This window comes from Pelodiscus sinensis, chromosome 23 (assembly GCF_052426305.1).
Source record: "Pelodiscus sinensis isolate ZL-2025 chromosome 23, ASM5242630v1, whole genome shotgun sequence".
Lineage (NCBI taxonomy): Eukaryota > Metazoa > Chordata > Testudines > Trionychidae > Pelodiscus > Pelodiscus sinensis.
The window spans coordinates 8,514,207-8,526,268 of record NC_143074.1 but is presented as its reverse complement, the minus strand read 5'-3'; the positions used below and the strand labels follow the sequence as shown (position 1 = coordinate 8,526,268).

Genomic DNA, 12,062 nt, shown 5'->3' with positions numbered 1-12,062 from the left:
AGTTAGCAGTGACAGTGGAAATGGGCAAGCAGTTCAGCAGTGGCAGGATTAGACAGCATCATGCCACGCTGGTATGTTTCCTGAGAGCATGTAGTAGTGCATTTTCTATGGAAAAAGCTCTCCGGTGAGTTGATTACAGGGGAATGAGAAAAGGCCACAATGGGGCCTTACAAAGGCTCCTAGAATGGAATGAAACAGATAGAGATAGGGAGCTGGAGGGGAAGCGGGGGAAAGCTTCTGGGAGAAGAATACAAAAGAAAGGAAAATGGCTCCACAAACAACAGCTTCTTCCTTTGAAAGCGCTCAGCCTCTATTGGGGAGGGATTCAATTGTCAGGAAATGCACTGCAGGAAAGGCAGGCTGGATGAAGCCATCATTCTGAGAGGCTCTGGATGTTGTTATTGTTCTGTGGTGACTCCTAGCCCAGCCTATTCCCGCAAGGATGGGGAACTGGATTGAGATATTGAAGCCCTGACAGCAGATAATTGCCCTTTGTGAATTGAGAACGGGCAGGTCTCCTCCCCGGCTAGATTCCAACAATAACAACAGCCATGCTACAAGCAGCCGGAGGATTTTCTGTGTCTCCGTCTATCCATAGTATGTATGTATGTGTGTGACAGTGGTTGGGAGCCACCACTCACTATATCTGAATCTCAATCCATCCCTTCTATCTTCCTTTGGGGACAGATAATACCTCTCCTGGCTTCTAGTCTAAGCCACAGAAATGCCCTGTGGCTTAGCCTGCAAGCTTCCCTTCACCAGTCCAAGAGCCACATGTGATACCATAAAAAAGGGACAGTTTGTGCCTGGATAGAGTCAGGGAGGTAGTTCTTTTTTCAAGTTTGCATTTCTTACTCAGCTCTGTCTGTCCATTGGAAGTATTTGGCTCAGCCACATCATATAGGTTGTATTTTGGTGAGGGTGGGTCTGTCAGCTAATGGAGATATGTCAGAGGCTGGACCTCCTTGGAAATCCTGCAAACAAATGGCATGTTTTGTTTTTGGGCCCCCTGCTCTAGGTAACTGAAACTCGGACTGGCCCCCTGGGGTGTAACAGCTACGACAATCTGGACTCTGTGAGTTCTGTCCTTCTGCAAAGCACTGAGAGCAAACTCCACCTGCAAGGTAGGAAACGGAAGAAAGGAATGAGTGAATGTGAGAAGGGTAATGATGAGAGAAAATTAAAGCTCCCATCCTCTTCCTCCTCCCTACTCTACTAGTGTTTGTTACACTCTCTGGCCTTGTTGTCAGTTAGACCGTAAGCAATTTTGAGTAGGGGCAGTGTCTGCCTTTGTCAGGGATAGGCAATAAAATGGTGGCATTTCATCTGGGTTAACTCCTGGTTGGCCACTGCCACTATATTCATCTGCATTTCTGCAGGTATGGGCTATTGCAGTTCCTGTTGGCCAACAGGAGCTGTGATCCCCTGCACCTGTGGAGGCTCAGGTAAATACAGCACCTGCCGCGGCTAACCCTGGTGAACTGGATCCGGCCTGCAGGCTGGTATTTGCCCACCCCAGCCTGTGTATATATGCAGCGTACAGCACAATGGGGCCCCAGTCCTGACTGAGGGCCAGAACAGCAAAGGCATTCAGGTACCTAAAGATGTACTAGGAATATAGTGGGATTGCCAAAGAGTTTCCCGATAATGTAGATGCCTGAATCTCATTGGCTTTGAACAGGAGTTAGGCACTAACCTGCTTAGGTTTTTTGGTAAATCCCACTAGGTGCTTAGCTGAATCTTTAGAGTCTCCTGCCTGCTAGTGCAATTCAGACAATAAACAGCAACAATAATGGAATGGTTGAAAGAAGAAGGAGAAAGAGAGAAGGGCCGAGAGAGAGAGAGAGAGAGAGAGGGTATGTCTACACTACCACCGTAGTTCGAACTAGGGTGGTAATGTAGGCAACCGGAGTTGCAAATGAAGCCCGGGATTTGAATTTCCTGGGCTTCATTTGCGTCTTGCCGGGTGCCGCCATTTTTAAATGTCCGCTAGTGAGGACTCTGTGCCGCGCGGCTACACACGGCACGGACTAGGTAGTTCGGACTAGGCTTCCTATTCTGAACTACCGTTACTCCTCGTTCCACTTTGCAAGCAGTAAAAGTAGTAACAACCACCCTTTGGGTCAGGAGATGAGAGGGAAGGACAGTGTATGTTTGTGAGAATGACTGACAGAGACACACACAGTGTGAGAGTTTGAGTGCGACAGAGTTTGAGTGACAAACTCTTTCCATCCCCTTCTCTCTGTGTGGAGATGGGGCACAGAAGTGGGGGGGGGAAGGACACACTGACATCAGCCCTCCCCCCTCTCCCTCCCACACCCTGCACAGCCCAAGGGGCAGCTCCAAGGCTGAGGGCAGGAGCAGCTTGACAGTAGGTGGAGGGGCAACTGAAGTGCCAGCATTTGATAGCTTCCTAGCCAAGCCAGTCAGGATCACCTGTCAGAGGCTCCAAGATCAACTGGTAGATCATGATCTACTGGTTGGTGACCACTGATCTAACAGCCTTATTCAAAGACTGGATGAATGGAATGACTCTGACTGAGTTCAGAGGGCTTGAGATCAGGCCCCTATGAAAAGTGAGGCTTCAAGTCTTCCAAGGATATTTATAACCATGGGTGGGATTTTCACAGACACTGGCTGAAAATCAAAGGGTGCACAAGATCCTCTTTCCATTTTGAAAATACCAGGGAAGTGTTCTTGTAACTACCACCAGGCAGATTTGAACCTGGAACCTCTGACACTTACTATAGGAGGGTATGCCTAGCCTAAATGGCGCCGTCGACGGAGCCATGTAGATGAGTTTACTAGACATAGGGAAATGAAGTGACGATTTAAATAACCGCTGCTTCATTTACATCAAAATGGCCCCCGCTTTGCCGATCAGCTGTTTGGCAGCACAGCGGGACAGTCTGGACTTTGTCAATCGCTCCGGTAAACCTCATTCCACGAGGCATAATGGGCATAATGACACACAAATTGGGGAAAATGGTGTAGAAGAAAGAGGACCAGTCACTGATACAGAAAGAGTTAGATCACTTAGTAAACTGAATGCAAGGAAACAATATGCATTTTTATATGCCTAAATGTACATGTATTCATCTAGGAACAAAGAATATAGCCGAGCTTACAGAATGGGGCACTCTATCTTGGGAAGCAATGATTCTGAAAAAAGATATGGGGGCTATGGTGGATAATCAGTTGAGGTGAGCTCTCGTGATGCAGTGGCTAATAGAGCTGATGCTATCCTGGGATGCATAAACTGGGGAATCTTGTATAGTAGAAGAGAGGTTATTTTATCTCCGCATTGGGCATTGATGTGACCACTGCTGGAATATGGATCCATTTCTAGTGCCACAATTGAAGAAGGGTGTTGATAAATTGAAGAGCCACAAGAATGATTAAAAATGTAAGTTTTCCCAGGGGACATGAAGGGGCACATGCCCCTAATCCCTCTGGGTGAAAGGGGCAAGGAGCAGTCCAGCTGCTAGTGGGTCCAGAGCTTCTGGGTGGCCAGGGAACTAGCCAGGAGGAAAGGGTCTGGTGTCAGCAGCAGGGATCTGGTCCCCTGCATTCACCTCTCTGCTCTCCCAGCTACGACCCTTGGGAAAGGGGGGGTACTGTCCCCACCCTCACCAACAGGAAGCAGAGTGACTCAGCCACATTGCTCCACTTTCCCTGCTGCTGCTTGTGAGTGTGGGAGACTAGACCCCTGCTGCCTGCACCAGACTACATTGCTTAGGGAAGGGGGTTGAGGGCCAAAGTGAGAGGGAAGAGAAGGAGCAGAGCGGGGGCAGAGAGAGGCAGGGACTGGGGCAGAAGGGGGTCATCCTAGCCCTTCCCTGGGCTGGTGGCCCCCTGTGTGTCCCTTCACCAGTCACCCTTGTTTATAATGATAAACTCAAAGCTCAACCTATATAATGTAAGAAAAGGAATGTTAAAGAATGAGTTGATTATAATCTATAGGTACCTACACATGGAACAAATATTGAGTAGAGGGCTCCTCCATCTTGCAGAGACAGGATTTGTATGATCCAGTGGCTGGGTGCTTAAGCCAGATACATTCAGACTGGGAATAAAACGTATGTTTCTAATGGTGCGCGAATTAACCATTGAAAAGTTTTACCAAGGGCTTTGGTGGATTCTCCACCACTGACAATTTTGGATGTTCTTTTTTCCCACAGATAACCCCTGGGGCTTATTTTGGGGGAGTTCTCTGGCTGTGTTATGCCATGGGGGTGGGTCATACTAGACAGTCACAGAGATCCCTTCTGGCTTTAGAATCTGTGAATACTGAATACAGCCACTTGCATAATCCCCAGAGAGAGGTGCGGGAGAAAATGGGTGAGGGAGACCGTGAGGGTCTGCATAAAAGGGGGGACCAGAGGAAATAGAGAGAAGAGCGTGGCCAGGAGGGAGCGGAAAGGAGATGGCTGACAGAAAGAGAAGAGGAAGGTTGAGAGCCCAGACAGGGCAGGACGAAGGTATTGGCTTGCAGGTTGGGATGAAAGGACATACAGATGCTCATTCCTGGTATGTGACTCAGTTCTGTGAGAGCCTATGGGGTAACAAGATTATCAGCACACAAGCTTTCCATCCTACAACACAGGGCAATCCCAACACCAGCCAAACCATAGCTCGTGGAAAGGCACAAGGGCAGGGAGAAATGGTCTCCTTTGAATAAAGCAAAGTGACCTTTAAAGTGACACCTTAATGTTATCCACCCAATCTGGAGGGCGGTTCGCCGAATAATTATTCAGGCTCTTTTCTCTCCTCTCCAGCTGCTTTGTGAGAGCTCATTAAGAATTAGTCACAGGGCTGCAGGTAATGAATCGTGACTTAGTCTACTCTGATCTGATTAGCAGCCAAGCATGAGCCGCTGACAGAAATCCGTGTTCCTGCCTTCATGTCGCTCTGCTGGGAGGCCAGTTCAATAAAAGAACAGTGTCTTCATGACAAGGAGGATTTCTGATTTCCAACCAGTCTGCTGCAGCCAGACCTTGGCTGATGTCTGCGCGTGAGATCAGCTCGTTCTCAAAGAAGTGCCTGAGCCCCTGGCAGTCGTAGGCCCAAGAGCCAACGGCCTCAAAGGTCAGATAAAGGTTTTAGTTAGGCCCATGACAAGGTATAAGGGTCGGCTGCAGGCAGTCCTACCAACAGAAGGGGCAAAAGGAGCAATGGCCCCAAGGCTCCTGGCTGCCATTGATACTTTAAATCACCACACCAGACCCGTGTGGTGCACTCCAGGAGGCTCTAAGGGCTGGCTGGGGCAGGGGGCTGGGTGCAGCCCTTTCACCCAGGACTCCATTCCTTCCAGGATTGTGGCGCTGTCCCTCCCGCTGTTGCCCAGGGGCATGACAGTTCTGTCACCCGTCCCCAGCTGCAAGGTTTAGACCTGGATCTAAATGTCCTCAAAGGCCTGAATGTCTGGGTCTAGGCCTGTTCGAACTTGGAATGAATAAGTAAAAACAGTCTCAGATGCAAGAGCATGTGCGTGCATGGATGGGTGTCAACATGTGTGCATTCCCATGTATCTGCATTCTTATCTCTTTGCCAATGCTGGAGGTTGCAAGCAGAGCTGGACAAAAAATGGAATTTCCAGGCCATGAGAAATTACGACATTTCAAAATTTGTTTTCATTCCAAAATGGAACCAAAATTTCTATTTTCCAGCAAAACAAAAATTCCATTTGGAAATATCAAAATGCTTTTCTTTCATAGCATCCGATCATTTTGCTTCAGTATGGTAAAAGTCCTTTTGATAATGTCAGAACAGTAATTTAACATGGTATTATATTATAGTTGTATATTAGCTCTATTAAAATATTTAATAGAAGGTAATTGTCTAAACAAAAGAAACTGAAATAAAAAAGTTGAAATGAAAAATTTCAGTGTCACCTTAATTAAATAAGAAAGTCAAAACAATTCACTTCAACTTTTTCCCCAGCAACACATTTTCCACAAGCCATTTGGATCTCAACTGTATTTTTCAAGGGAAAACTGTTTCATTGAACTCCAATTGTGGGGCTTTGTGAAGGCACCTGCATCAATTCAAACAAAGTGCTTTTTAGGTATCTCTGGGAACCTACCCTTTCCAAATGAATTTCAGATCATCTTCCATAGCCCCTCTTTCATATCCACCTCAGTTTCTTCAAACCTTCTCCAGTCTTTAAAGAGGCTTTTTGCACTTCAGTGTGGCAGGCATTTGTCACATGATTGATCATGACCAGCATGTTACCATCCAAGGCATGCTGCCATCCAGAAGCATGGTGGTTGAGAAAACACAGAGGTGTATACCTGTCTATGGTCTGAGTGTGTATATGCGAATGTGAACCCTATAACCTTAGCATTCAGCCTCCCCTCTTGTGGATTCCCTCGCCTGGAGGGTAATCTTTGTGAATAGCAGGAAGTTCCTGTAGGATGGTGGAATTGGTAAGCTACAAGGCTGTATTGCTTGTGTCCTAGTTCGAGTTTTTGTAAATCTATGGGTATGGGGTCCCTGAGCCAGCCAAGCATTTATACATGGGCTCCTCTTTAAGCTCATGAACAGTTGCATGGAAATCAAAAGGACTCCACATGTGTCTAAATGCACAATACATACTTAAGCACCTTGATAGATTGTCTTACTGAGTATGGGCCTGATTATCAGCTAGACTAAGGCCCTTTTACACCACATTGACATTGTGAAGGGGGCCTGTAGAAGCCTGGTGCACCCCCTTTGGCTGAGTGTGGGGCCCTCCTCATCTAGCACCGCCTGCTGATGGGTGCTCTGGCCCTACAGTGGTTTCTCATGACTTAGCCCTACAGCCAAAGTCAGCCACAGAAGCTTGCTTCATTCCTGTGTCCTCCAAATACTTTCTCTCCCACAGCTTCCCTATTTCCTCAGATGTCTGCAAGGCCACAAAGGTGACTGCAAAGTTCTTGACTTTCTGCCTTCTGCTCCACATAGGCTCTCTGTGCCACCACTGAGCTAGGCTTCATCTTTGATTAACTTCGGCCTACCCACTAGGAGCAATCTGGTGGAGTAATTGTCTCTCAGGCTCACATTAACTCTTTCACCATCAGAGTGGCCTCAAAGGGTATGTCTACACTACCCCCCTAGTTCGAACTAGGGGGGGTAATGTAGTCATATGAAGTTGCAAATGAAGCCCGGGATTTGAATTTCCCGGGCTTCATTTGCATAAAGCTGGCTGGTGCCATTTGTAAATGCCGGCTAGGTCGGACCCCGTGCCGCGTGGCTACACGCGGCACGGACTAGCTAGTTCGGATTAGGCTTCCTAATCCGAACTAGCTGTACGCCTCGTTTTATCCATGAGGCGTACGGCTAGTTCAGATAGGAAGCCTAATCCGAACTAGCTAGTCTGTGCCGCGTGTAGCCGCGCGGCACGGGGTCCGACCTAGCCGGCATTTAAAAATGGCACCGTCCGGCTTTAAGCAAATGAAGCCCGGGAAATTCAAATCCCAGGCTTCATTTGCGACTCCGTATGACTACATTACCCCCCCTAGTTCGAACTAGGCGGGTAGTGTAGACATACCCAAAGTGAGTGTAAATGAGTTTACTCAGTGTAACCCATTCTTAGTGTAAATGAGTATTAGGGCCTGCAAGTGCACATCTTTCGATGGGACTGGACATGTATTGTATAGGAGTCGGTGTTTCCTTGAAAAGTGTTTCAGCATGTTTGGACATGTATTATACATGCTGTGTACTTGCATGGGGGGAGTGCATTTGCAGTTATGGCATGTGTGTGAGGGGATGATGAGTGTCTCTCAGAGAGTGCCCAGTGTTTCTGGTTATGGATGCATCTGTACAGAGTGGTTCCCCACAGGTTAGCTGAGCTGCCATGCATGAGAAAGCAATTGCCGTTAGCTGGGACTGGGAAGCATCTTGGTGCTGCTGTCCAACATAAGTAAAAAAAGAAAGCCTAGTGAACTGAAAAGCACAGCAGTAATTTAGGCATTGAATAAGTTCTCAGATGCCAGGATAGGTAATTTCATAGAGTGAAGACAAAGGACTGAAATATGTCCATGGAACCTAGACCCTTCCAATGGGATCCATGGAAGGTGATGAGTGCAGCCCCAGGATCCCTCCTCCCCTGTGAATCTAGAAGCCCTCAGGGTCTCACAGTGCTTTGAAAGTGTCAAAATACGTAGTGGCTCAGTACTTGCTTTCCATTGTCAAGCCAAGTGGAGTAAAGTCTTAGAGCCTGGCAGCTGGAGATCTTCAGCTACCTCCAGTACTGAGGTTTGAAAAGGAAAGTTCCTTCCATAGATGGATCAGATGACAGTACGTAGGGCAAAATCCTGCAAGGTGCTGAGCACCTGCAATCCCTTTTGTAGTCAAAAGGTGGTCCCCTGAGAAGGGGATAGCTCAGTGGTTTGAGCATTGGCCTGCTAAATCCAAGGTGGTGAGCTCATTCCTTGAGGAGGCCGATCTGGGATAAATCTGTCAGGGATAGTACTTGGTCCTGCTGTGGGGACTGGACTCAATGACCTCTCAAGTCCCTTCCAGCTCTATGAGGGTATGTCTACACTACAGCGCTAATTTGAACTAACTTAGTTCGAATTAGTTAATTCGAACTAAGCTAGTTCGAACTAACGCGTCTAGAACTAAAAACTAGTTCGAACTAGCGTTTTGCTAGTTCGAACTAGCATGTCCACATTGAGTGGACTCTGAACAGGGCTTAATGATGGCCGGAAGCAGTGCCGGCAGGGCATAAAAGGAGGACTTAGAGCATGGAGATGCTGTCTCAGGCTAGCCGAGGGCTGCGCTTAAAGGGTCCCGACCCCCACCCCGGACACACAGTTCTAAGGGGTGCCCCGCTTGAAAACCAGTCCTGGCTTGGAGTGCCCTGAGTGCCCACACTGGGCACATCACACCACTCGGCCATCAGCCCGGCTGCACTTGCCGCAGGCTGCCATCTGGGGAGAGGGAGCAATTGGGGGGCTGCAGGAGAGCTTCCACCCCCAGAAGCCCGCAGAGCCAGCCCAGTCCTCCCCATCGGGGGCTCGTACCCCATTCCTCCCTCACCTCCTTCCACTTGCCCTTCCCTAGCCCCCCTTCTTATTGATGTACAAAATAAAGATAACGTTTGTTCCAACATTGACTCTGTCTTTATTGAACAAAACTGGGGGAGACTGGGAAAAGGAGGTGGGAGAGGGGAAGAGAGAGGCTGGGAGAGGGGAGGGCAACTAAAATGATCAGGGGTTGGGAACAGGTCCCATATGAAGAGAGGCTAAAGAGACTGGGACTTCTCAGCTTAGAAAAGAGGAGACGGAGGGGGGGGACAGGATAGAGGTCTCTAAAAGCAGGAGTTGGGTGGAGAGGGTGCATCCAGAAAAGTTCTTCATTAGTTCCCATAAAGAAGGACTAGAGGACACCAAAGGAAAGGAATGGGTAGCAGGCTTCAAACTAGTAAGAGAAAGTTGTTCTTCTTCAGAAAGCAAATAGTTAACCTGTGGAACTCCTTGCTGCAGGAGGCTGTGAAGGCTACAACTAGAACAGAGTTTAAAGGGAAGTGAGATAAAGTGATGGAGGTTGGGTCCATGGAGTGGTATTAGCCTGAGGGTAGGAGTGGTGTCCCTGCCCAAAGTTTGTGGAAGGCTGGAGAGGGATGGCACGAGACAAATGGCTTGGTCATTGTCTTCGGTCCATCCCCTCCAGGGTCCCTATGGTTGGCCGCTGTTGGCAGACAGGCTACTGGGCTAGATGGACCTTTGGTCTGACCCAGTACGGCCATTGTAAGCTCAGGGCTCAGTGTCGGGGGTCTCAGTGGACCCCCTTGATTTTCATGCACACCTGCTCCTGGGTGGCCAGGCTGGCAGCTCTCCTGCCCTAGACGGCCACTTTCCTGTGCCTAGTGCGGAGATCGTGGACATGGTCCACGATGTCCGCACTAGCCCAGGAAGGTGCCCGCCTCTTGCGGTCCAGGGCAAACTCCCGGGAGCCGCCAGCCTGGTCCCGGGAAGAGGGGGTGGGCTGGGGGGCATTGGGTGGGTGGCTCTGTGCCGTGCCAGGTGCAGGGTCTGCTGGCTGGGTGCTGGCAGGCTTGCACCTGGCACGGGCACCGTAGCCAGCCCGTGCCCCTTTAAGGGGTCCGGGGCCGGGAGGGGGGCATAGAGTTTCCCTGGTGTTGGCCAGAGTGGCCACCAGGGAAACCTGGGGAGGCCTAGCCTCCCACTAGTTCGAACTAAAGGGCTACACAGCCCTTAGTTCGAACTAGCTAGTTCGAACTAGGCGTTAGTCCTCGTAAAATGAGGTTTACCTAGTTCGAACTAAGCGCTCCGCTAGTTCGATTCAAATTCGAACTAGCGGAGCGCTAGTGTAGCGCCTAGGAAAGTTAGTTCGAACTAACGTCCGTTAGTTCGAACTAACTTTCTAGTGTAGACATACCCTGAGATAGGTATATCTCCATATATTTTTATCCCAGGAGAGGTCAGTGGGACATGCAAGAGACCACCCCTTTCTGAATTTGGCCCGTTGTCTGATGGAGCTTCCCCTACCATCACCTGGTTCCTGTAGAAAAGTATGCACGAAGGACACGGTGTTCAGAGGTGTAGAGAACTCTCTATTTCCTGAGTAGTCAATGGTGGCTACAAATACTCTTTGTCTGAAAACAAGGCCTCGACCCCTTTCTTCATGCATGTGTCCCAAATATTATCTCTGCCTGAACACAGCACTATGTTTATTCTGCCTGGCAGCTGCCACTGCTCTGCGCTTGATGGAGAATTGGGTCAGACAATTGGACAGCTCACTGCCCATGGGCATGGTATTCTGTATAAGCCATGTCTTGAGCATAAGGAGGTAAGAAAAGGAAATCTGGGATGCCCCCTTTGCATTGGTTATTCCCCAGCTGCTCCATCAGGCACCAAAGAAGTGAGGGGCATCCCTTAAAACCAGCCTAGCAGTGGAGTCTGAGGTTCTCCCAACCACCTTTCTGTCGCCTAGAGTGCAAACAACTCATCACAGATTGGGGGGCTGAACTCCTGAATGAGATCAGAACCCTCCTGGCCCTTTCTCCACAGTTTTACCCAATGAGCTGTCAGCGATGGATACGGTAATTCAGAGCAATAGAAACACAAACAGATGGGTAATTGACCTGCGTGCCTTCATTACACTGGAGTTCAGCACTGCTGTCCATGCCTTATACTCCTTTATCTGCCAGCCTGAAATCCCTGGACCTTTCATGAGGAAAGGTGATTTGTCCAGACTTCTTTCAAAAGGCTTACTCATAGTTATTGCTCTCCCCTGCCTCATGCATTTCAGAAAATGACAGAGTCTGACAAGCAGAACTTACCAGGTACAAGGAAACAGCTGTGAATCCTATAGGGCCCTTGGCTGTCTGCAGGGAGCTCACAGAATTGGGTTTTAACAGAAAAGCACAGAAAAGTATCGTGTGTGTGTGGGGGGTATAAATAGGGCTAAAGCTACATTGAAGTCAGTAGAACTGTGCCAGTCTGCCTGGCTGAGAACGGGACACATATTCCTTATGGTGGGATTTCCAAACAAGATGAAGGGAGTTAGACACCCAGCTCTCACTGAAATTGAATGGAACAGGGGCTCCAAAATCCCCTAGCCACTAGTATAGATTTTCCCCTATATTCTTTTCCTTTCTTCTCTATGGGTATGCCTAGACTGCAGGCTTTTTTCGAAAAAACTTTACCTGCATCTAGACTGCTGCCGCGTTCTTTTGAAAGTAAATCGAAAGAACGCGACAGTTTTTTTGACCACACTAAACCTCGTTTTATGGGGAATAACGTCTTTTTTTGAAAGCGCTCTTTCGAAAAATAGCGCTATGTAATGCAAACTGTGCTTTTTCAAGAGAGAATCCAGACTGCCTGGGTGCTCTCTTTCGAAAGAGCAGCTTGTTTTTTCGAAAGTACTGGTTGTAGTCCAGACGCTCTTTTTCGAAAGAGACTTTTTTGAAAGTATCTTTCAAAAAAGCCTCTTTCAAAAGAGGCTTGCAGTCTAGATGTAGCCTTCAATCACATGATGATTCCCTATTGTATTCTCTCCCTCTAGGGCATGTGGTACTGGCCACTGTTGGCAGATAGGATACTGAGCTAGAT

At 48.5% G+C, this 12,062-nt stretch overlaps 1 protein-coding gene across 1 annotated transcript in view; it reads left to right on the top strand.

Annotated features, from left to right (window-relative positions):
• BRINP1 (BMP/retinoic acid inducible neural specific 1) overlaps positions 1-12,062 on the top strand; it is a 155,459-nt gene that overhangs the window by 121,889 nt on the left and 21,508 nt on the right. The window contains exon 5 of the mRNA XM_006119724.5: positions 1,019-1,124. Coding sequence (XP_006119786.1) covers positions 1,019-1,124 — 106 coding nt within the window. The remainder of the gene's footprint in view (positions 1-1,018; positions 1,125-12,062) is intronic.